At 45.5% G+C, this 26,856-nt stretch overlaps 1 protein-coding gene across 1 annotated transcript in view; it reads right to left on the bottom strand.

Annotated features, from left to right (window-relative positions):
• EFR3B (EFR3 homolog B) overlaps positions 1-24,798 on the bottom strand; it is a 69,426-nt gene extending 44,628 nt beyond the window's left edge. Inside the window, exons 1-9 of the mRNA XM_062490771.1 lie at positions 24,677-24,798; positions 20,605-20,755; positions 17,433-17,554; positions 11,877-12,026; positions 11,083-11,217; positions 9,790-9,868; positions 6,689-6,824; positions 4,902-5,048; positions 1,552-1,678 (exon numbers count right to left, since the gene is read on the bottom strand). Coding sequence (XP_062346755.1) covers positions 1,552-1,678; positions 4,902-5,048; positions 6,689-6,824; positions 9,790-9,868; positions 11,083-11,217; positions 11,877-12,026; positions 17,433-17,554; positions 20,605-20,755; positions 24,677-24,783 — 1,154 coding nt within the window. The 5' untranslated portion in view covers positions 24,784-24,798. The remainder of the gene's footprint in view (positions 1-1,551; positions 1,679-4,901; positions 5,049-6,688; positions 6,825-9,789; positions 9,869-11,082; positions 11,218-11,876; positions 12,027-17,432; positions 17,555-20,604; positions 20,756-24,676) is intronic.
• Between the last annotated feature and the right edge of the window lie 2,058 nt (positions 24,799-26,856).

Below are 26,856 nucleotides of genomic sequence, written 5' to 3'. Positions count from 1 at the left end.
TTTTTTGAGATTTGGGATTTATTGGCAATGAATTCCTTGATTTTTTTAAACGAAATTTCAGAATTATTACTACTATTATTATTATTATTATTATTATATTTTGTCTTTATTTTTATTTTTATTTTTTCTATTACTATTTTTATTTTTATTTTTACTTTTTTATTCTTATTTTTTAATTTTTACTTTATTATTATTTTTACTTCATTATTATCTATTTTATTTTTATTTTCTTCTATATTAATTTTTATTTTTTATTTTCACTTTCAAATTTATTTTTATATTTATTTTTATTTTTATTTTTATTTTTAATTTTTGTTATTTTTAATTCATTATTTTTTATCTTTATTTTTTATTTTTTATTTCTATCATTTCTATTTCTATTTCTATTACTGTTTCTATTTCTATTTCTGTTTTTTATTTTTTTCTATAATAATTTTAATTTTTTAATTTTTTATTTATTTTTTCTCTTTTTATTTCTATTTCTATTCCCATTCCCCATTTCCATCCCCATTCCCATTCCCATTCCCATTCATATCCCCATTCCCATTCCCATTCCCATTCCCCATTCCCCATTCCCCATTTCCCATTCCCCATTTCCCATTCCCATTCCCATTCCCCATTCCCCATTCCCCATTGCCCATTCCCATTCCCCATTCCCCATTCCCCATTCCCCATTCCCATTCCCATTCCCCATTCCCATTCCCCTTCCCCATTCCCCTTCCCCATTCCCATTCCCATTCCCCATTCCCATTCCCATTCCCATTCCCCATTCCCATTCAGATTCCCCATTCCCATTCCCATTCCCATTCCCCATTCCCATTCCCATTCCCCATTCCCATTCCCATTCCCATTCCCCTTCCCATTCCCCATTCCCATTCAGATTCCCCATTCCCCATTCCCATTCCCCATTCCCCATTTCCCATTCCCATTCCTATCCCCATTCCCATTCCCATTCCCATTCCCATTCCCATTCCCATTCCCATTCCCATTCCCATCCCCATTCCCATTCCCATCCCCATTCCCCATTTCCATCCCCATTCCCATTCCCCTTCCCCATTCCCATTCCCATTCCCATTCCCATTCCCATTCATATCCCCATTCCCATTCCCATTCCCCATTCCCCATTCCCATTCCCCTTCCCCATTCCCCTTCCCCATTCCCATTCCCATTCCCATTCCCATTCCCATTCCCCATTCCCCATTCCCCATTTCCCATTCCCATTCCCATTCCCCATTCCCCATTCCCCATTGCCCATTCCCATTCCCCATTCCCCATTCCCCATTCCCCATTCCCATTCCCCATTCCCATTCCCCTTCCCCATTCCCCTTCCCCATTCCCATTCCCATTCCCCATTCCCATTCCCATTCCCATTCCCCATTCCCATTCCCATCCCCATTCCCATTCCCCATCCCCATCCCCATTCCCCATTCCCATTCCCATCCCCATTCCCATCTCTAGATTTTTTTAATCAATTAATTTTTGGCCACACCTTTTGACCCTGCTGGGCTTTTTGGGAATTCTGGGAATTTTGGGAACTCCGGAGGGACTCACCCGTCGGACGCGGCTGCCGAGGGCGGCTCCGGGGAATTCCGGGAATCCTCGGGAATGGGAATTTTGTTGACGATGAAAATCATCACCTCCGACTGCTGGTACGGGGGCAGCGTCCCCGAGAAGGAGCCTGCGCGTCATTAACGGGGATGGTCACTAATTACAGCCCTTAATTAGCAAACGCCCTCGTTAACGGGTCAGAAAACCATGGGCTCGTTAACGGGGATGGTTAATTAATGAACGGGAACGGTCGGTTAATGGGAACGATTCATTGATCACTGAACGGAGCCATTGATTAATTAATTATGTAAAGGGAACGAGCGATGGGGTCGTTAACGGGGATGGTTAATTAATGAACGGGAACGGTCGGTTAATGGGAACGATTCATTGATCACGGAACGGAGCCATTGATTAATTAATTATGTAAAGGGAACGAGCGATGGGGTCGTTAACGGGGATGGTTAATTAATGAACGGGAACGGTCGGTTAATGGGAACGATTCATTGATCACTGAACGGAGCCATTGATTAATTAATTATGTAAAGGGAACGAGCGATGGGCTCGTTAACGGGGATGGTTAATTAATGAACGGGAACGGTCGGTTAATGGGAACGATTCATTGATCACGGAACGGAGCCATTGATTAATTAATTATGTAAAGGGAACGAGCGATGGGGTCGTTAACGGGGATGGTTAATTAATGAACGGGAACGGTCGGTTAATGGGAACGATTCATTGATCACGGAACGGAGCCATTGATTAATTAATTATGTAAAGGGAACGAGCGATGGGGTCGTTAACGGGGATGGTTAATTAATGAACGGGAACGGTCGGTTAATGGGAACGATTCATTGATCACTGAACGGAGCCATTGATTAATTAATTATGTAAAGGGAACGAGCGATGGGCTCGTTAACGGGGATGGTTAATTAATGAACGGGAACGGTCGGTTAATGGGAACGATTCATTGATCACGGAACGGAGCCATTGATTAATTAATTATGTAAAGGGAACGAGCGATGGGGTCGTTAACGGGGATGGTTAATTAATGAACGGGAACGGTCGGTTAATGGGAATGCCTAAATTATTACTGGGAATTATTAATTGAATAATTAATGGGAATTAATAATTGGTTATATAATGGGAATGACGGATTAATTAAGAGGAATGATTAATTGATTATTTAATGGGAATTTAACTGATTAGTTAACAGTAATTTTTAATTAATTAATTGGAATGATCAGTTAATGGGAATGGTTAATTAGTCAATGAGAATGATTAATTGATTATGTAACTGCAATGATTAATTAGTTAACGAGTGTCGTTAATTTATTAATGGAAATGATTAGGTAAAGGAAATTATTGGTTATGTAACTGGATTGAGTAATTGATTAGTTAATGGGAATCGTTAATTAATTAATCGGAATGGTTAGCTAACGGGAATGATTAAATAATCCGTGGGAATGAGTAATTGATTAATTAATGGGAATGGGTAATTCATTATGTAATGGGAATGATTAATGTATTAGTGAAGATGAAAGATTTACTGACTCATTAACACCAATGACTAATTTATTAATTAATGGCAATTATTAGTTAACGGGAATGATTAAATAATTAACGGGAATGATTAAATAATTAACGGGAATGATTAAATAATGGGAATGATTTATTGATTACGCAATGAGAATGATTAATTAATTAGTGGGAATGAGTAATTGATTAATTGACGGGGAACATTGATTATTAAATGGGAGAGGTTAATTGATTAATAAAGGGGAATAATTTATTAGTGGGAATGATTACTTAATGGGAATGATTTAATAACTATTGGGAATGCTTAATTGATTCATTAATGGGAATTATTAATGGAGTAATTAGCAGGAATGTTTGATCAATTAATTAAAGGGAATGATTGATTAACGGGAATAATGAAAGGGGAAAAATGAACGGGAATAACGGGAATAATGAATGGGAATGATGGAAATAATGAACGGGAATAATGGGAATAATTAATGGGAATGATGGAAATAATGAACGGGAATAACGGGAATAATGAATGGGAATGACGGGAATAATGAACGGGAATAACTGAAATAATTAATGGGAATGATTAACGGGAATGATTACCGGGAATAATGAATGGGAAAAACGGGGATGGTTCATGGGAATAATTAACAGCACTAATGAACGGGAATGAATAACGGAAATACTGGGAATAATGAATGGGAATGATGAATGGGAATGATTAACGGGAATGATTAACGGGAAAAATGGGAATGATGGGGATAGTGGGAATGATGGGAATAATTGGGATAGTGGGAATAATGGGAAGAATGGGAATAATGGGAACGGGAATAACGGGAATGGGAATGATGGGGATATTTGGAATGGGGATAATGGGAATGATGGGAATAATGGGAATGATGGGAATGATGGGAATGATGGGAATGATGGGAATAATGGGAATAATGGGAATGGGAATGATAATAATGGGAATAATGGGAAGAATGGGAGTAACAGGAAGAATGGGAATGATGGGAATGATGGGAATGATGGGAATGATGGGAATGATGGGAATGATGGGGATGGGGGAATGGGAATGATGGGAATGATGGGAATGATGGGAATGATGGGAATGATGGGAATGATGGGAATGATGGGGATGGGGGAATGGGAATGGTGGGGATGGTGGGAATGAGGGAATTATGGGAATGGTGGGAATGGGGGAATGATGGGAATGGTGGGAATGAGGGGAATGGTGGGAATGATGGGAATGATGGGAATGATGGGGATAATGGGGTTAATGGGAAGAATGGGAAGAATGGGAATGGGAATAATGGGAATGGGAATGATGGGGATAATGGGAATGATGGGGAAAATGGGAATAATTGGAATGATGGGAATGATGGGAATTATGGGAATGGGGATAATGGGAATAATGGGGATAATGGGAAAAATGGGAAAAATGGGAATGATAATAATGGGAAGAATGGGAATGGGAATGCTGGGGATAATGGGGCTGGGGATAATGTGGATAAGGGGGATACTGGGGATAATGGGAATTATGGGAATAATGGGAATGATGGGAAGAATGGGAATGATGGCAAAGGGGATAATGGGAAGAATGGGAATGATGGGAATGATGGGGATAATGGGGATAATGGGAATGATAATAATGGGGATAACAGGGATGATTGGGAATAACGGGAACAACCGCACGACCCCAAAGCTGTAAAATCCCATAAAATCCCCAACCAAAAAAAAAAAAAAATTAAAACAAAAAAAAAAAAATCCCCCTCCAAAAAAAAACCCCCCAGAAATCCCAGGAAAAGGTTCCCGGGAATTCTCACCGATGGTTTTGATGACGGCCTCCTGGAACATCCTCTCCTGGCTCTCCCGGGAATTCCGGGAATCCTTCCCGGAGTCGCAGAGGGCGAGGTCGATGCTGAGGCGCAGCTGCCGCAGGAGCGTGTTGAACACCTCCAGCACCGTGGGGCCTGAGAAAGGAACCCGGAATGGCACGGAATTCCCGGGATTCCCGGCACCAAAAACTGGGAATGGGGCAGGTTTTTCATCTTAGAATTCCAGGAATTCCCAGAATTCCTGCTGCCTAAAACTGGGAATGGGGCAGGTTTTTCATCTTAGAATTCCAGGAATTCCCAGAATTCCTGCTGCCTAAAACTGGGAATGGGCCGGGTTTTTTTCATGTTAGAATTCCAGGAATTCCTGCCGCCTAAAACTGGGAACGGGGCGAGTTTTTCACCCTGGAATTCCCGGGATTCCCGGGATTCCCAGCGCCAAAAACGGAATGGGGCGGGTTGTTCATCTTGGAATTCCAGGAATTCCCAGAATTCCTGCTGCCTAAAACTGGGAATGGGGCAGGTTTTTCATCTTAGAATTCCAGGAATTCCCAGAATTCCTGCTGCCTAAAACTGGGAATGGGCCGGGTTTTTTTCATGTTAGAATTCCAGGAATTCCAGGAATTCCTGCCGCCTAAAACTGGGAACGGGGCGAGTTTTTCACCCTGGAATTCCCGGGATTCCCGGGATTCCCAGCGCCAAAGACTGGGAATGGGGTGGGTTGTTCATCTTGGAATTCCAGGAATTCCCAGAATTCCTGCTGCCTAAAACTGGGAACGGGCCGGGTTTTTTTCATGTTAGAATTCCAGGAATTCCAGGAATTCCTGCCGCCTAAAACGGGGAATGGGGCGAGTTTTTCACCCTGGAATTCCCGGGATTCCCGGGATTCCCAGCGCCAAAGACTGGGAATGGGGCGGGTTGTTCATCTTGGAATTCCAGGAATTCCCAGAATTCCTGCTGCCTAAAACTGGGAACGGGCCGGGTTTTTTTCATGTCGGAATTCCAGGAACTCCCAGAATTCCTGCTGCCTAAAACGGGGAATGGGCTGGGTTTTTTTGCCCTGGAATTCCAAAATCTCCGGCCTCCCAAATTCCCGAGGAAACAGCCGGAATTCCGTGCCCACGGATCCGGAGGTGGCGATCCCGGCCACTACTGAGAGTAGAAAAATGCCAGGAAAAAGAAGAAATTCCACAAAAATTCAGGAAATTCCAGAAAATGCAGAAAAATCTTGGAAAAATAACCTCAAAAAAAAATCCAGAAAATCCCAGGAAAATCTTGGAAATTTCTGGAAAATCCAGGAAAATCTAGAAGACATTGAAATATGCAGGGAAAAAAATCCTCAAAAAATCCGAGGAAAATCAGAGAAATTCCAGGAAAAATCCTGAGAAACCCTGGAAAAATCTTGGGAAAATCCCAGAAAAATCACAGGAAAATCCCAGAAATTCCAGGAAAAATCCTGCAAAATCCCAGAAAATCAAGGAAAATTACAGACATCCTCAGAAGGCCATGGGGAAAAAAACCAAGAAAATTCTGGAAAATTCCACAACATCCCTGGAAACTCCCTGGGAAATCCCAGAAAAATCTGGGGAAAATCCTGGAAAAATCCCAGAAATTCCTGGAAAAATCACAGGAAACCCCAGAAAATCCTGGGGAAAAAAAAAAAAATAAAAATAATAATCCCAGTAATTCCCACAGATGCTCCTCGCTCTCCCTTTCCCAAACCATCTCCGGGCTCGCAAATTCCCCAAATTCCCGAGGAAACGGCCGGAATTCCGTACCCACGGATCCGGAGGCGGCGATCCCGGCCGCTTCCGAGAGCACCCCGACGATCCCGGCGCGGATCGGAGCCGCGCTCCGGCTGTTGGCGTCCAGGTGACCCAGGAGCTGCTGGATCACCAGGTGGGAATGCTGGGGCTGGGGGGAAAAATGGGAATTTTCATCCTGGATTCCTGGGAATTGTTATCCTGGATTTTTGGGAATGTTGAGGGTGCGAAAAAAACAGGAATTTTTATCCCGGATTCCTGGGAATGTTAATCTCAGATTCCCGGGAATGCTGGGGCTGGGGGGAAAAAACGGGAACGTCACCCCGGAATTCCGGGAATGTCATCCCGGAATTCCGGGAATGCTGAGGGTGCGGAAAAAAAACGGGAATTTTTATCCCGGATTCCCGGGAATGTTTGTCCTGGATTCCTGGGAATGTTCATCTCAGATTCCCGGGAATGCTGGGGCTGGGCGAAAAAACGGGAATTTTCATCCTGGATTCCTGGGAATTGTTATCCTGGATTTTTGGGAATGGTGAGGGTGCAGAAAAAAATGGGAATGTCCATCCCAGATTTCTGGGAATGCTGGGGCTATGCAGAAAACCAGGAATGTGCATCCCAGATTCTCGGGAATGCTCATCCCGGAATTCTGGGAATGTTCATCCCAGATTCTCAGGAATGTTCATCCCAAAATTCTGGGAATGCTGGGGATGCAAAAAAACCCGGGAATGTTCATTTCAAATTCCCGGGAATGCTGGGGCTGGGGAAAACGGGAATGTCATCCTGGAATTCTGGGAATGCTGAGCGTGCGAAAACACCAGGAATTTTCATCCCAGATTCCCAGGAATGCTGAGTCAGTGAAAAAAAATTGGAATGCTCATCCCAGATTTCTGGGAATGGTCATCCTGGAATTCTGGGAATGTTGAGGGTGCAAAAAAAACGGGAATGTTCATCCTGGATTCCTGGGAACGTTCATCCTGCATTTCTGGGAAGGCAAAAAAAATGGGAATCGTCATCCTGGAATCCTGGGAATGTTTGTCCCAGATTTCTGGGAATGCTGGGGATGGGGAAAAACTTTGGGAATGTTTATCCTAGATTCCTGGAATGTTCATCCTGGATTTCTGGGAATGTTCATCCCGGATTTCTGGGAATGCTGGGGCTGGGAAAAAAAATGGGAATGGTCATCCTGGGGTTGCAAAAAAAATCTGGGAATGTTCATCCTGGATTCCTGGGAATTCTCCTCCTGGATTCCTGGGAATGTTAAGGCTGCAGAAAAAACCGGGAATGTTCATCCCAGATTTCCAGGAATGCTGGGGGTGCAAAAAAAAACCAAAAAAAAAAAAAAAAAACACAAAAAAACCCAGGAATGTTCATCCCAGATTCCTGGGAATGCTGAGTCTATGAAAAAAAATTTGGGAATGTTCATACCGGATTCCCAGGAACGCTCGTCCCAGATTTCTGGGAATGTTCATCCTGGATTTTTTGGGAACGTTCATCATGGGGTTGCAAAAAAAATCTTGGAACGTTTACCCCGGATTCCTGGGAATGTTGAGGGCGTGAAAAAAATGGGAATTTTCATTCTGGATTCCTGGGAATGTTCATCCCGTATTTCTGGGAACGCTGAGGGTGCAAAAAAAAAAAAAAAAAAAGGGGAATGTTCATCTCGGATTCCCAGGAATTCTCCGGGAGCCCGCGGTGGTCCCGAGGATTTGAAGGAAAAATGGAATTTTAAAATCCCGGATTTTGTGGGAATTCATCTGGGAAATCTGGGAATGTCTCGGGGAAATCATGGAAAATAAAGGAAGGATTTCAGGAAATGCCAGGAAGTTCAGAATAACGGCAGGAAATACGGAAAGAGCCCTGGAAATTCTGGAAAATCCCAGGAAATTTTTTAAAAAGCCTTGGAAAATCAGGAAAATGCTGAAAAAAATTCCTGGAAAAATACGGAAAAAATTCCAGAAAACCGCAGAAAAATCCTGGGGGGGGAAAAAGAAAATCACAGAGGAATCCTGGAATTTCCCAGAAAAGTCCTGGGAAATCCTGGAAAACATGAAAAAGGAAAATAAAAATTTCTGGAAAATTCCCAGAAAATCCTGGAAAGATCCCAGAAAAATCCCAGAAAAATCCTGGGAAAATTCCAGAAAAATCCCAGGAAAATCCCAGAAAAAAATCCCACGAAAGTCACAGAAAAACCTGGGGAAAATCCTGGAAAAATCCAGGAAAAATGCCAGAAAAACCCTGGAAAAATCCAGGAAAAATCCAGGAAAAATCCCAGAAAATCCTGGAAAAATCCCAGGAAAATCCTGGGAAAATTCCAGAAAAATCCCAGGAAAATCCCAGAAAAACCTGGGGAAAATCCTGGAAAAAATCCTGGAAAAATTCCAGAAAATCCTGGAAAAGATCCAAGAAAGTCCTGGAAAACCCCATAAAATTCTGGAAATTCCCAGGAAAAAAAATCCTGAAAAATGCTGGAAAATCCCTGGAAATTCCAGAAAATCAGGGAAAACCCCAGAAAACTCTAGAAAATCCCCAGAAATCCTGGAAAATCTCAGAATAATTCCTTAAAAATGGGAATATCCCAGAAAACCTAGGAAAGCCCCCGAAAATCCTGGAAAATCGTGGGAAACCCCAGAAAAAAATTCCTTAAAAACCTGGGGAAATCCTGAAAAATCTCATGAAATCCTAAAAAAAAAATCTCTCAAAATCCCAGAAAAGTTTTGGAAAATCGTGGGAAACCCCAGCAAAATTCCTTTAAAAACCTGGCAAAAATCCCAGAAAAATCCCAAAATAATTCAGGACAATCCCACAAAATCCCAGGAAAATCCTGAAAAAATCCTAACGTGGATTTTTTTTTTTTTGGGGATTGGCCCAAATTCCGGGGATTTGAGGAAGTTGCGGGCCGGAAATCTGGGAATTCCCACCAGGAATTCTCCCAGCAGATCCAAAAAGGGAAAGCCCAGAAGGAAAAAATCGGGATAATAAATCCGGGACGGGCTGATCCCGAAAAATCCCAGATCCGGCGGCGCCTTTCCAATTTTTTTTTATTTTTTTTTTTTTTTTGGGTTCCCGCTGGGATTTCCCGGAGATTCCCGAGGATTTTTTTTTTTGGGAATTCCCACCTGGATGGAGAACATGATGATCCGGAAGCAGCTGCGGGCAAAGACCTGCGGCTCCCACAGGGAGTGGTTGTCCAGGTGGCTGGAAAAACAGGGAAAAATGGGAAAAAAAATGGGAATTCCGGGGGAAAAAATGGGAATTCTGGGGAGAAATGGGGATTCTGGGGGAAATGGGAATTCTGGGAAAAATGGGATTAGAGGGAAAACAGGGAATGCTGGGGGAAATGGGAATGCTGGAGGAAATGGGTATTCTGGGGGAAATGGGAATTCTTGGAAAAATGGGAATTCTGGAGAAATGGGAAATCTGGGGAAAATGGGAATTCTGGGAAAATGGGGATTCTGGGAAAAATGGAGATTAACGGGAAAAATGGGAATTCTAGGAAAAATGGGAATTCTAGGAAAAATGGGTATTCTGGGAAAAGATGGGAAATCTGGAAAAAATGGAAATTCTGGGAAAAAATGGGGATTCTGGGAAAAAAATGGGGAATCTGGGAAAATGGGAATTCTGGGGAAAAAATGGGGATTCTGGGAAAAATGGGAATTCTGGGAAAAATGGGAATTTTGGGAAAAAAAATGGGAATTCTGGGAAAAATGGGAATTCTGGGAAAAATAGAAATTCTGGGGGAAATGGGAATTCTGGGCAAATGGGAAATCTGGGAAAAATGGGAATTCTGGGGGAAAATGGGAATTCTGGAGGAAATGGGAATTCTGGGGAAAATAGGAGTTAGGGGAAAAACAGGATTCTGGGAAAAATGGAATTAGAGGGAAAACAGGGAATAACAGGAAAAATGTGATTTTCAGGGGAAAAAGAGAATTCCAGGAAAAACGGGCATTAGAAAAGAAACAGGGAATGCTGGGGAAAAAATGGGAATTCCGGGGGAAATGGGAGTTCAGGGGGAAAAAATTCCCATTTTTTTCCTGTGAATTCCCACTTTTTTCCTGCAACTTCCCAGGGTTTTTTCCCCGCGAATTCCCACTTTTTTTCCCACAAATTCTCAGGATTTTTTCCTGCGCATTCCCAGTTTTTTTTCCCATGAATTCCCAGTTTTCTTCCCGCAACTTCCCTTTTTTTTCCCCCCATGAATTCCCAGGTTTTTTTTCCCACAAATTCCCAGGTTTTTTTCCGCGAATTCCCATTTTTCTCCTGGGAATTCCCAGGTTTTTTTCCTGCAAATTCCCAGGCTCTTTCCCCCTGCGAGTTCCCAGGTATTTCTTTCCCTTGAATTCCCAGTTTTTCCCTGCGCATTCCCAGTTTTTTTTTGGGTTTTTTTTTTTTTTCCGGGAATTCCGACTGACACGAGCACGGGCTTGATGGCGTTCTTGATATTCCCGAAGGCCGCTCTTCCCAACAATTCCCGGAGGCAGCGCTCGGCCAATTCCCAGGGATTCTCCTGCTCCTTCTCCGAGGCCTGCAGCGGCGACGGGGAGCGGCTGCGGAAAAACGGGAATGGTGGGAATGGTGGGAATATTTGGAATGGGGGACAGGAAATATTGGGAATTACGGGGATGTGGAAATAATGGCAATGATGGGAATGAGGGGAATGGGGGAATGATGGGAATGATGGGAATATTCAGAATAATGGGAATATTTGGAACGGTGGGAATGTGGGAAGGGGAATATTGGGAATTATGGGAAGGATGGGGATGGGAAGAAGAAGGAGATGGGAATGATGGGAATGTGGGAATGATGGGAATATTGAGAATGATGGGAATGGTGGGAATGGTGGGAATGGTGGGAATGGGAATGACAGTGATGAGAATGATGGGAACTTTTCCAGCCCCATTCCCACTTTTCCCACCCCATTCCCATTTTTCCAACCCCATTCCCACTTTTCTGACTCCATCCCCAGTTTTCCCATCCCGTTCCCAAATTTCCCGTCCCATTCCCAGATTTTCCCACCCCAATCCTAAATTTCCCTTCCCATTCCCACTTTTCCAGCCCCATTCCCACTTTTCCAACCCCATTCCCACTTTTCCCACCCCACTCCCATCTCCATTTCCCCCGATCCATCCCGAACCCAAATCCCGGTCGGAATCCCCTCCTCTTCCCACCCCATTCCCCAATCTCCCGGAATTCCCGGGATTCCCACCTTTCCGTGTTTTCCGCCTGCTGCAGGTTGAAGAGGAGGGAGGGGACGATTTTATCCATGTGCTGCGGATCCCAAATGTTCGCCTGGAGCTCGTCGTTCACCGTTTTCCGAACCACGCCCTGCAGCCCCTTGATCCCGGCCATCCGGATCCTGCGGGAAAACGTTCCCGGAATTCCACGGCCCGGCCACGGGATTGTCCGAATCCGCCTCGGATTCCCGAATCCCTTCCAGTAACAAAGCCCTTCCCGATGCCAAAATCCCCTCCTGATCCCAAATCCCTTCCCGATCCCAAAAATCCTCGCCTGATCCCAAATCCCTTCCCTATCCCAAATCCATTCCCAATCCCAAATCCCTTCCCTACCCCCAATCCTTTCCCAAATCGTTTCCTGATCCCCAATCCATTACAATCCCAAGTTCCCTCCTGATCCCAAAATCCTCTCCTGATCCCAAATCCAATTCCAAATCCTTTCCCAATTCCAAATTATTTACTGATTCCAAAATCTTCTCCGAATCCCAAAACCCTTTCCTGATCCCCAATCCGTTCCAATCCCAAATCCTCTCCCGATCCCAAAAATCCATTCCTGATCCCAAACCAAATCCCACAAATCCACTCCTGATCCCAAACCCAATCCCAAATGCTCTCCTGATCCCAAATCCTTTCCCAATGCTGAATCCATCTCCAATCCCAAAAATTCATTCCTGATCCCAAATCCTTCCTCAATCCCAAATCCTTCCTCAATCCCAAATCCTTTCCCAATCCCAAATCCTTTCCTGATCCCAAATCCTTTCCTGATCCCAAATCCTTTCCTGATCCCCAATCCGTTCCAATCCCAAATCCTTTCCCAATCCCCAAAATCCTCTCCTTTCACAAATCCTTTCCCAATCCCAAATCTTCTCCTGATCCCAATTCCTTTCCCAATTCCAAATCCTTTCCTGACTCAAAAATCTTCACCAAAACCCAAAAATCCTCTCTTGATCCCAAATCCTTTCCCAAATCCTTTCCCAATCCCAAATCCTTTCCCACTCCCAAAATAATTTCTTTTTTCCTGGTTGTTTTTTTCCGTTTTTTTTTTCCCAGTTGTTCTTCCCATTTTTCCCCCCCACTTGTTTTTCCCGCTGCTTTTCCTATGTTTTTTTGCCGTGTTTCTTTTCCCCCTCTTTGTTTTTTCCCCTTGTTTTCATTTTTCCCATTTCTCCCATTTTTTCTTGTTATTTTTTCCCATTTTCCCCCTGTGTTTCTTTTCCCCGTTTTTCTTCCCCATTTTTCCTATGTCTTTTTTCCCTTCTTTCCCCACCCCCCGTGTTTTTTCCCAGTAGCTCTTCCCATTTTTCCCAGTTGTTTTTTTCACTTGTTTTTCCCGTGTTTTTTTTTTTCCTTGTGGTTTTTTTCCCATTTCATTTTTCCCTTCTTATTTTTCTTCCCCTTTTTTCTTCTATTTCTTTTTTTGCCACCGTTCTCACCCTGTCTCATCCCATTATCCCATCCATCATCCCCTTATTATCCCATTATTAATTAATTATCCAATTATTATCCCATCATTACGCTTTTATCCCATTTTTATCCATTACTATGCCACTATCCCATTTCCCCAATATCCCATTACCCCATTACCCCATTACCCCAATATCCCATTATCCCATTATCCCATTACCCCATTATCCCATTATCCCATTACCCCATTACCCCATTACCCCAATATCCCATTATCCCATTACCCCATTACCCCATTATCCCATTATCCCATTACCCCATTATCCCATTATCCCATTACCCCATTATCCCATTATCCCATTACCCCATTATCCCATTATCCCATTACCCCATTATCCCATTATCCCATTACCCCATTATCCCATTATCCCATTACCCCATTATCCCATTACCCCATTATCCCATTATCCCATTACCCCATTACCCCAATATCCCATTATCCCATTACCCCATTACCCCATTATCCCATTATCCCATTACCCCATTATCCCATTATCCCATTACCCCATTATCCCATTATCCCATTACCCCATTATCCCATTATCCCATTATCCCATTACACCAATATCCCATTATCCCATTACCCCATTACCCCATTATCCCATTACCCCATTATCCCATTACCCCATTATCCCATTATCCCATTACCCCATTATCCCATTATCCCATTACCCCATTATCCCATTACCCCATTATCCCATTATCCCATTACCCCATTATCCCATTACCCCATTATCCCATTATCCCATTACCCCATTATCCCATTATCCCATTACCCCATTATCCCATTACCCCATTATCCCATTACCCCATTACCCCATTATCCCATTATCCCATTACCCCATTATCCCATTACCCCATTATCCCATTATCCCATTACCCCATTATCCCATTATCCCATTACCCCATTATCCCATTACCCCATTACCCCATTACCCCATTATCCCATTATCCCATTACCCCATTATCCCAATATCCCATTACCCCATTATCCCATTATCCCATTACCCATTATCCCAATATCCCATTACCCCATTATCCCATTACCCCATTACCCATTATCCCATTATCCCATTACCCCATTATCCCATTATCCCATTACCCCATTATCCCATTACCCCATTACCCCATTACCCCATTACCCCATTATCCCATTACCCCATTACCCATTATCCCAATATCCCATTACCCCATTATCCCATTATCCCATTACCCATTATCCCAATATCCCATTACCCCATTATCCCATTACCCCATTACCCATTATCCCAATATCCCATTACCCCATTATCCCATTATCCCATTACCCCATTACCCCATTATCCCATTACCCCATTACCCATTATCCCAATATCCCATTACCCCATTATCCCATTATCCCATTACCCATTATCCCAATATCCCATTACCCCATTATCCCATTACCCCATTACCCATTATCCCATTACCCCATTACCCCATTACCCCATTACCCCATTACCCCAATATCCCATTATCCCATTACCCCATTATCCCATTACCCCATTATCCCATTACCCCATTATCCCATTACCCCATTACCCCATTATCCCATTATCCCATTACCCCATTATCCCATTACCCCATTATCCCATTATCCCATTACCCCATTATCCCATTATCCCATTACCCCATTATCCCATTACCCCATTATCCCATTATCCCATTACCCCATTATCCCATTACCCCATTATCCCATTATCCCATTACCCCATTATCCCATTATCCCATTACCCCATTATCCCATTACCCCATTATCCCATTACCCCATTACCCCATTATCCCATTATCCCATTACCCCATTATCCCATTATCCCATTACCCCATTATCCCATTATCCCATTATCCCATTACCCCATTATCCCATTACCCCATTATCCCATTACACCATTATCCCATTATCCCATTATCCCATTACCCCATTATCCCATTATCCCATTATCCCATTACCCCATTATCCCATTACCCCATTATCCCATTACCCCATTACCCCATTACCCCATTATCCCATTACCCCATTACCCCATTACCCCATTACCCCATTACCCCATTATCCCATTATCCCATTACCCCATTATCCCATTATCCCATTATCCCATTATCCCATTACCCCATTACCCCATTATCCCATTACCCCATTATCCCATTACCCCATTACCCCATTATCCCATTACCCCATTATCCCATTACCCCGTTACCCCATTACCCCATTACCCCATTATCCCATTATCCCGTTACCCCATTATCCCATTATCCCATTACCCCAGTACCCCATTACCCCATTACCCCATTATCCCATTATCCCATTATCCCATTACCCCATTGCCCCATTATCCCATTATCCCATTACCCCATTACCCCATTATCCCATTACCCCATTACCCCATTACCCCATTACCCCATTACCCCATTATCCCATTACCCCATTACCCCATTACCCCATTACCCCATTATCCCATTATCCCATTACCCCATTATCCCATTATCCCATTACCCCATTATCCCATTACCCCATTACCCCATTACCCCATTACCCCGTTATCCCGTTACCCCATTATCCCATTACCCCATTATCCCATTATCCCATTATCCCATTACCCCATTATCCCATTACCCCATTACCCCATTACCCCATTATCCCATTACCCCATTACCCCATTATCCCATTACCCCATTATCCCATTATCCCATTACCCCATTATCCCATTACCCCATTACCCCATTACCCCATTACCCCGTTATCCCGTTACCCCATTACCCCATTACCCCATTACCCCATTATCCCATTACCCCATTATCCCATTATCCCATTATCCCATTACCCCATTACCCCATTACCCCATTACCCCATTACCCCATTATCCCATTATCCCATTACCCCATTATCCCATTACCCCATTACCCCATTACCCCATTACCCCATTACCCCATTATCCCATTACCCCATTACCCCATTACCCCATTATCCCATTACCCCATTACCCCATTACCCCATTACCCCATTATCCCATTATCCCATTACCCCATTATCCCATTACCCCATTACCCCATTACCCCATTACCCCATTACCCCATTATCCCATTACCCCATTATCCCATTACCCCATTATCCCATTACCCCATTATCCCATTACCCCATTATCCCATTATCCCATTATCCCATTACCCCATTATCCCATTACCCCATTACCCCATTACCCCATTACCCCATTATCCCATTACCCCATTATCCCATTACCCCATTATCCCATTATCCCATTACCCCATTATCCCATTACCCCATTACCCCATTACCCCATTACCCCGTTATCCCGTTACCCCATTACCCCATTACCCCATTACCCCATTATCCCATTACCCCATTATCCCATTATCCCATTATCCCATTACCCCATTACCCCATTACCCCATTACCCCATTACCCCATTATCCCATTATCCCATTACCCCATTATCCCATTACCCCATTACCCCATTACCCCATTACCCCATTACCCCATTATCCCATTACCCCATTACCCCATTACCCCATTATCCCATTACCCCATTACCCCATTACCCCATTACCCCATTATCCCATTATCCCATTACCCCATTATCCCATTACCCCATTACCCCATTACCCCATTACCCCATTACCCCATTATCCCATTACCCCATTATCCCATTACCCCATTATCCCATTATCCCATTACCCCATTACCCCATTACCCCATTATCCCATTACCCCATTACCCCATTACCCCATTACCCCATTATCCCATTACCCCATTATCCCATTACCCCATTACCCCATTACCCCATTACCCCATTACCCCATTACCCCATTATCCCATTATCCCATTATCCCATTATCCCATTACCCCATTACCCCATTATCCCATTACCCCATTACCCCATTACCCCATTATCCCATTACCCCATTATCCCATTATCCCATTATCCCATTACCCCATTACCCCATTACCCATTACCCATTACCCATTACCCCATTACCCCATTATCCCGTTATCCATGATCCCTGTCCCCCCCGTATCCCGGTGTCACCTGTCGCGCACGTCGGGGTCGCCGTGCCCGGAGTGGCACATCTCGCTGAAGCGCGACACGAAGAAGTCGTAGCTGCGGTGGTACGAGGGCGTGTCCTCCTCGATGTTGGCAAACTTCACGAACTGGGGAACGTCAACAACAAACCACAACAAAGGCGTCCCGCCGGCAAAACCGACGCCGAAATTCCGAATTTTCGGGGTTTTCTTGGGGGGTGGGAGGGGTGGGAATCAGTGGGGAAAATCGCCCCAAAAATCGTCACGAAAATCGCCCGGAATTCTGCCCTGAATTGGGAATTTGAAGGGGTTTTTTCGGGTAAAAAAATCAATGGAAAAATCGCCGCAAGGATCGCCCCAAAATCGCCAGGAATATTCGGAATTTTCGGGGTTTTATTGGGGAAAAAAATCCGCTGGAAAAATCGCCACAAAAATCGACCTGAAAATAGCCTGGAATTCTGCCCTAATTTGGGAATTTTAAGGCTTTTTTTTTCGTTAAAACAATCAATGGGAAATTTGCCACAAGAATCGCTCCAAAATCGCCAGGAATATTCGGAATTTTCAGGGTTTTATTGGGGAAAAATCATTGGAAAAATCGCCGCAAGAATCGCCCCGAAATCGCCAGGAATATTCGGAATTTTCGGGGGTTTTTTTTTGGGAGAAAAAATCAATGGAAAAATCGCCATGGAAATCGCCAAGAATATTTGGAATTTTCGGGGGTTTATTCGGGGGGAAAAAATCAGCGGGAAAATCGCCACAAAAACCTAACCGAAAATCGCCCGGAATTCTGCCCTGAATTGGGAATTTTAAGGGTTTTTTTGGGTAAAAAATCAATGGAAAAATCGCCGTAAGGATCGCCCCAAAATCGCCAGGAATATTCGGAATTTTCAGAGATTTCTGGGGAAAAATCACTGGAAAAATCGCCGCAAAAATCGCCCTGAAAATAGCCTGGAATTCTGCCCTAATTTTGGAATTTTAAGGGTTTTTTGGATTGTACGTCAATGGAAAAATCGCCACAAGAATCATTCCAAAATCGCCAGGAATAGTCGGAATTTTTGGGGTTTTATTGGGGAAAAATCGTCGCAAGAATCGCCCCAAAATCGCCAGGAATATTCGGAATTTTCAGAGATTTCTGGGGGAAAATCACTGGAAAAATCGCCACAAGAATCACCATGGAAATCGCCTGGAATATTTGGAATTTTCGGGGTTTTTTTGGGGGGGGGAAAAAAAAAAAATCAATGGAAAAATCGCCACGAAAATTGACCTGAAAATTGCCCAGAATTAGGAATTTTCAGAGGGGTTTTTTTTTTTGGGAAAAATCAGTGGGAAAATCACCACAAAAAATCGACCCAAAAATCGTCCGGAATTTTGCTCTAAATTGGGATTTTTCAGGATTCTGGGGAAGAAATCACTGGAAAAATCACTGGAAAAAATTGCACCAAAAATCGCCCAGAATTCAGAATTTTCACGTTTTTTGGAGGGAAAATCAATGGAAAAAATCATCAGGAATCCTGCTCTAAATTGGGAATTTTCAGGTTTTTTGGGGAAAAATCATTGGAAAAATTGCCCCAAATATTGTCCTGAAAATGATGCGGAATTTTGCCCTAAATAGGGAATTTTCAGGCTTTTTGGTGGAAAAATTCACTGGGAAAAAAAAAAAAAAAATCACTGGAAAAATCACCCAAAAAAACGCCCGAAAAATCGCCACGAAAATTCCGAATTTTCGGGGGTTTTTTGGGGGGGGGGGAAAATCAATGGAAAAATCGCCACGGAAATCGTCATGAAAATCACCTGGAATTCTGCTCTAAATTGGGAATTTTAAGGTTTTTGGGCAAAAATCAGTGGAAAAATCTCCACAAAAATTGACCCAAAATCACCAGGAATATTCGGAATTTTCGGGGTTTTATTGGGGAAAACTCAGTGGGAAAATCGCCACAAAAATTGACCCGAAAATCGCCCGGAATTCTGCTCTGAATCGGGAATTTTCAGGTTTTTGGGGAAAAAAAAAATCTTCCCAAAAATCATCTGGAATTCTGCCCTAGACTGGGAATTTTGAGGATTCTGGGGAAAAAAAATCACCGAGACAATTCCCAGAAAAATCTCCCGAAATTCTGCCCTAAATTGGGAATTTTCAGGTTTTTGTAGGAAAAATTCACTGGAAAAATCACCCAAAAATCACTTGGAATTCCGCCCTAAATTGGGAATTTTCAGGTTTTTGGGGAGAAATCGATGGGAAAAAAGTGCCCCAAAAATCACCCGGAATTCCGAAAAAAAAATTGGGAATTTTGGGGGTTTCAGCTCAGCGAATCCCAGGGATTGAGCTGCTCCTCTTTTCCTGAAAATCTCCAGATGTTCCAGCTGTTTTCCCTTGGAATTCCGCCCCTTTTCCAAAAAAAATCCCACAGATTTTCCAACAAATTTTCCTTGGAATTCTCCCACTTTTCTGGAAAAACTCTGGGAATCTCCCACTTTTCCCAGAAAATCTCTGGCTTTTCCTTGGGTTTCCCTTGGAATTCTGCCACTGTTCCCAAAAATCTCCATCTTTTCCAGCCAATTTTCCTTGGAATCTCCCACTTTTCTGGAATTCCCAGATTTCCCATCACTTTCCCATGGAATTCTCTCACTTTTCCCAGAAAAACCCTGGAAATCATCCACTTTTCCAGCTTTTTTCCCTTGGAATTCTGACACATTTCCCAAGAAGTCCCACAGCTTTTCCAGATCTTTTCCCTTGGAATTCTCCCACTTTTCCCAAAAATCCCAAAAGTTTCCCACCCAATTTTCCTTGGAATTCCACCACATTTCCCAAAAATCTCCATCTTTTCCAGCCAATTTTCCTTGGAATTTTCCACTTTTCCCAAAAAATCCTGCAGCTTTCCCAGCCAATTTTTCCTTGGAATTCTGCCACTTTTCCCGAAAATCTCCGTCTTTTCCAGCTGCTTTTCCTTGGAAACTCCCACGTTCCGGAATTCCCAGATTTCCCAGCACTTTCCCATGGAATTCCAGCACTTTTCCCAAAAACTCCCCTCCCCTTTTCCCGCCATTTTCCTGCACGGTGCCGCCATTTTGCAACACCCAAACGCCATTTTGGAACCGTTTTAAACCGGAATTTCGCCGGAATTTTTCAGGATTTCCTCCGGAATTCCCGAGATGTTTTGGGAATTCCCTTTCCCGGCACTCACGGAGTTGGTTCCCAGGATTTGAAGGTTGGGTTTTTCCGACTCCAGGAGCTTGGCCACCATCTTGAGGAAGCTCTCGACGAAGAGGTTGATGCTCTGGCAATGGCACGCCATGAGCAGCTGGTCCAGAGCCTCCATGGCGATGCAGACCGAGCTAAATTCACACATTAATTAGCACCAGGGATCAGAAACGAGCAACGGGGCAATTCATTAACAAAACATGGCAATAATTAATAATGGGAGTAATTCATTGGCACGCCCTGAGCAGATAGCGCTGGCGGATGAAACTGTGGGTATTGTGTCCCTCACAGGTACCCGTAGGGATGCTGTGTAACTGTGGGTATTGTGTCCCTCACGGGTACCCGTAGGGATGCTGTGTAACTGTGGGTATTGTGTCCCTCACAGGTACCCGTAGGGATGCTGTGTAACTGTGGGTATTGTGTCCCTCACGGGTACCCGTAGGGATGCTGTGTAACTGTGGGTATTGTGTCCCTCACGGGTACCCGTAGGGATGCTGTGTAACTGTGGGTATTGTGTCCCCTGAGGGTACCCGTAGGGATGCTGTGTAACTGTGGGTATTGTGTCCCTCATGGGTACCCGTAGGGATGCTGTGTAACTGTGGGTATTGTGTCCCCCGTGGGTACCCGTAGGGATGCTGTGTAACTGTGGGTATTGTGTCCCCTGAGGGTACCCGTAGGGATGCTGTGTAACTGTGGGTATTGTGTCCCTCACAGGTACCCGTAGGGATGCTGTGTAACTGTGGGTATTGTGTCCCTCACGGGTACCCGTAGGGATGCTGTGTAACTGTGGGTATTGTGTCCCTCACGGGTACCCGTAGGGATGCTGTGTAACTGTGGGTATTGTGTCCCTCACGGGTACCCGTAGGGATGCTGTGTAACTGTGGGTATTGTGTCCCTCACGGGTACCCGTAGGGATGCTGTGTAACTGTGGGTATTGTGTCCCCTGAGGGTACCCGTAGGGATGCTGTGTAACTGTGGGTATTGTGTCCCTCACGGGTACCCGTAGGGATGCTGTGTAACTGTGGGTATTGTGTCCCTCACAGGTACCCGTAGGGATGCTGTGTAACTGTGGGTATTGTGTCCCTCACAGGTACCCGTAGGGATGCTGTGTAACTGTGGGTATTGTGTCCCTCACGGGTACCCGTAGGGATGCTGTGTAACTGTGGGTATTGTGTCCCCCGTGGGTACCCGTAGGGATGCTGTGTAACTGTGGGTATTGTGTCCCTCACAGGTACCCGTAGGGATGCTGTGTAACTGTGGGTATTGTGTCCCTCACAGGTACCCGTAGGGATGCTGTGTAACTGTGGGTATTGTGTCCCTCACAGGTACCCGTAGGGATGCTGTGTAACTGTGGGTATTGTGTCCCCTGAGGGTACCCGTAGGGATGCTGTGTAACTGTGGGTATTGTGTCCCTCATGGGTACCCGTAGGGATGCTGTGTAACTGTGGGTATTGTGTCCCTCACAGGTACCCGTAGGGATGCTGTGTAACTGTGGGTATTGTGTCCCTCACAGGTACCCGTAGGGATGCTGTGTAACTGTGGGTATTGTGTCCCTCACAGGTACCCGTAGGGATGCTGTGTAACTGTGGGTATTGTGTCCCTCACGGGTACCCGTAGGGATGCTGTGTAACTGTGGGTATTGTGTCCCCTGAGGGTACCCGTAGGGATGCTGTGTAACTGTGGGTATTGTGTCCCCTGAGGGTACCCGTAGGGATGCTGTGTAACTGTGGGTATTGTGTCCCTCACAGGTACCCGTAGGGATGCTGTGTAACTGTGGGTATTGTGTCCCTCACGGGTACCCGTAGGGATGCTGTGTAACTGTGGGTATTGTGTCCCCTGAGGGTACCCGTAGGGATGCTGTGTAACTGTGGGTATTGTGTCCCCTGAGGGTACCCGTAGGGATGCTGTGTAACTGTGGGTATTGTGTCCCTCACAGGTACCCGTAGGGATGCTGTGTAACTGTGGGTATTGTGTCCCTCACGGGTACCCGTAGGGATGCTGTGTAACTGTGGGTATTGTGTCCCTCACAGGTACCCGTAGGGATGCTGTGTAACTGTGGGTATTGTGTCCCCCGTGGGTACCCGTAGGGATGCTGTGTAACTGTGGGTATTGTGTCCCTCACGGGTACCCGTAGGGATGCTGTGTAACTGTGGGTATTGTGTCCCTCACGGGTACCCGTAGGGATGCTGTGTAACTGTGGGTATTGTGTCCCTCACGGGTACCCGTAGGGATGCTGTGTAACTGTGGGTATTGTGTCCCTCACAGGTACCCGTAGGGATGCTGTGTAACTGTGGGTATTGTGTCCCTCACGGGTACCCGTAGGGATGCTGTGTAACTGTGGGTATTGTGTCCCTCACGGGTACCCGTAGGGATGCTGTGTAACTGTGGGTATTGTGTCCCCTGAGGGTACCCGTAGGGATGCTGTGTAACTGTGGGTATTGTGTCCCCTGAGGGTACCCGTAGGGATGCTGTGTAACTGTGGGTATTGTGTCCCCTGAGGGTACCCGTAGGGATGCTGTGTAACTGTGGGTATTGTGTCCCTCACAGGTACCCGTAGGGATGCTGTGTAACTGTGGGTATTGTGTCCCTCACAGGTACCCGTAGGGATGCTGTGTAACTGTGGGTATTGTGTCCCTCACGGGTACCCGTAGGGATGCTGTGTAACTGTGGGTATTGTGTCCCCTGAGGGTACCCGTAGGGATGCTGTGTAACTGTGGGTATTGTGTCCCTCACAGGTACCCGTAGGGATGCTGTGTAACTGTGGGTATTGTGTCCCCCGTGGGTACCCGTAGGGATGCTGTGTAACTGTGGGTATTGTGTCCCTCACAGGTACCCGTAGGGATGCTGTGTAACTGTAGGTATTGTGTCCCTCACGGGTACCCGTAGGGATGCTGTGTAACTGTGGGTATTGTGTCCCTCACGGGTACCCGTAGGGATGCTGTGTAACTGTGGGTATTGTGTCCCTCACAGGTACCCGTAGGGATGCTGTGTAACTGTGGGTATTGTGTCCCCTGAGGGTACCCGTAGGGATGCTGTGTAACTGTGGGTATTGTGTCCCTCACGGGTACCCGTAGGGATGCTGTGTAACTGTGGGTATTGTGTCCCTCACAGGTACCCGTAGGGATGCTGTGTAACTGTGGGTATTGTGTCCCCTGAGGGTACCCGTAGGGATGCTGTGTAACTGTGGGTATTGTGTCCCTCACGGGTACCCGTAGGGATGCTGTGTAACTGTGGGTATTGTGTCCCTCACGGGTACCCGTAGGGATGCTGTGTAACTGTGGGTATTGTGTCCCTCACAGGTACCCGTAGGGATGCTGTGTAACTGTGGGTATTGTGTCCCTCACAGGTACCCGTAGGGATGCTGTGTAACTGTAGGTATTGTGTCCCTCATGGGTACCCGTAGGGATGCTGTGTAACTGTGGGTATTGTGTCCCTCACGGGTACCCGTAGGGATGCTGTGTAACTGTGGGTATTGTGTCCCTCACAGGTACCCGTAGGGATGCTGTGTAACTGTGGGTATTGTGTCCCTCACGGGTACCCGTAGGGATGCTGTGTAACTGTGGGTATTGTGTCCCTCACGGGTACCCGTAGGGATGCTGTGTAACTGTGGGTATTGTGTCCCTCACGGGTACCCGTAGGGATGCTGTGTAACTGTGGGTATTGTGTCCCTCACGGGTACCCGTAGGGATGCTGTGTAACTGTGGGTATTGTGTCCCTCACGGGTACCCGTAGGGATGCTGTGTAACTGTGGGTATTGTGTCCCTCACGGGTACCCGTAGGGATGCTGTGTAACTGTGGGTATTGTGTCCCTCACGGGTACCCGTAGGGATGCTGTGTAACTGTGGGTATTGTGTCCCTCATGGGTACCCGTAGGGATGCTGTGTAACTGTGGGTATTGTGTCCCCTGAGGGTACCCGTAGGGATGCTGTGTAACTGTGGGTATTGTGTCCCTCACAGGTACCCGTAGGGATGCTGTGTAACTGTGGGTATTGTGTCCCTCATGGGTACCCGTAGGGATGCTGTGTAACTGTGGGTATTGTGTCCCTCGCAGGTACCCGTATCGATGGCGGCCCACGTCGCGCGTCAGGCGCTCGGACAGGTAGGCCCCGATGCGGTCGAGTTTCTCCGGGGCCGAGAGCGCGTAGAAGGTGAGCTTCTCCATGTTGGACTTGACCAGCCCGTCCTGGGAAAATGGAACGGAAACACAAAGAGCCGGATGAGCAACGGTGGGAAAAACATCAAACGACGGGATAACGACAACGGGGAAAAGGAAATGTCGGGATAACTCCGGGGAAGTCGCAGTCACACGTTGGGATAACAAACGCACAGTCCCGAACTCCGACCCCAAATTCCAGACCCCGTATTCCCTGTCCCAAAATTCCCAAATGCCAAATTCCCACGTTCCAGACCCCAAATCCCAAACCTTGACCCACAAATCCCGAGTTCCCGAAATCCCAAACTCCAATTCCCAAATCCCAAATTCCCAGTCCCTGAATTTCGAACTCCACATTCCTGAATCCTAAATTCCCAAAGTCCCAATCTCCAAACTGAAACCCCAAATCCCAAATGCCCAAAATGCCAAATTCCCAAATTCCCAAATCCCAGTTCCTGAATCTCAAATCCCAAATTCCCAAATTCCCAAATCCCAGTTGCTGAATCTGAAATTCCAAATCCCCAAATTCCCAAATCCCAAATCCCCAAAATGCCAAATTCCCAAATTCCCAAATCCAAGTTCCTGACTCTCAAACTCCCAAATCCCAAATTCCCAAACCCCAAATTCCCAAATCCGAAATTCCCACATCTGAATTCCCAAATCCGCCTGCCCTTGGCATTTCCAGGCTGGAACCTTCCCGGATTTACGGTATTTCTGGGATTGACCATTCCTGGATTTCCCAGATTTCTGGGATTTCCGGGCTGGCACATTCCCAAATTTCTGGGATTTCCGGCCTGGAACATTCCCAGTTTTCTGGGACTTCTAGGCTAGAACATTCCCAGATTTCTGAGACTGACCATTCCCGGATTTCCCAGATTTCTGGGATTTCCAGGATGGAACATTCCCAGATTTCCAGGATTGAACATTCCCAGACTTCCCAGATTTCTGGGATTTCCTTCCGGCCTAGACCATTCCCAGATTTCTGGGCTAGAACATTCCCAGATTTCTGAGACTGGCCATTCGCAGATTTCCCACATTTCCCAGATTTCCGGGATTTCCAGCCTGGAACATTCTCAGATTTCCAGGATTTCCAGCCTGGAACATTCCCAAATTTCCCAGATTTCCAGGATAGTACATTCCCAGATTTCCTGGATTGATCATTCCTAGATTTCCCAGATTTCTGGGATTTCCAGGATTTCCGGCCTGGAACACTCCCAGATTTCCCAGATTTCCGGGATTGACCATTCCCAGATTTCCAGGATTTCTGGGATTTCCGGCTCGGAACATTCCCAGATTTCCGGGACTGACCATTCCCAGATTTCTCGGATTTCTGGGACTGACCATTCCCAGATTTCCCGGATTTCTGGGACTGACCATTCCCAGATTTCCCGGATTTCCAGCCTGGAACATTCCCAGATTTCCTTGACTGATAATTCCCAGATTTCCCGGATTTCTGGGATTTCCGGCTTGGAACATTCCCAGATTTCTGGGATTGACCATTCCCAGATTTCTGAGACTTCCGGCATTGACCGTTCCCAGACTTCCCGGATTTCCGTCCTGAAACATTCCGAGAATTCCGGGATTTCCCCCCTCCCCCCCCCCCCCCAATCCCGTGCCATTCCCAAATCCCGGAATTCCCAGGAATTACCTCGGGATCCTCAGGGAAGATGTTGTCCACCAGGCGCTTGTAGCGCGGCCGGAGCGCTCCGCAGCATCCGCAAACCCCTGGGGGAAAAAAAAAAAACAACAAAACAAAACAAAAAACCAAACCAAACCAAAAAAATCGGGAAAAAAAATCGGGATTGGGAATCCGGGGAACCCCGGAAAATTCCCAGGAAATCCACGGAATCGCCAAAGGATCCGAGGAATTCCAGGGAATTCAGGGAAGAGGGATGGGAAGAGGGAAAAATCCGGAATTTTCCCGTGGGAGATGTGGGGAGAAGAGGGATAATTGCATGGAAAATAAATGGGATAAAGCTTGAAAATTCGGGATAATTCCATGAAAAAAAATAATGGGATAAAGCCTGGAAATTTGGGATAATTCCACGAAAAATAAACGGGAAAAAAACACGAAAACCAGGA

The sequence above is a fragment of the Cinclus cinclus genome, chromosome 3 (genome assembly GCF_963662255.1).
Source record: "Cinclus cinclus chromosome 3, bCinCin1.1, whole genome shotgun sequence".
Lineage (NCBI taxonomy): Eukaryota > Metazoa > Chordata > Aves > Passeriformes > Cinclidae > Cinclus > Cinclus cinclus.
This window is presented reverse-complemented; position numbering and strand designations above follow the sequence as displayed.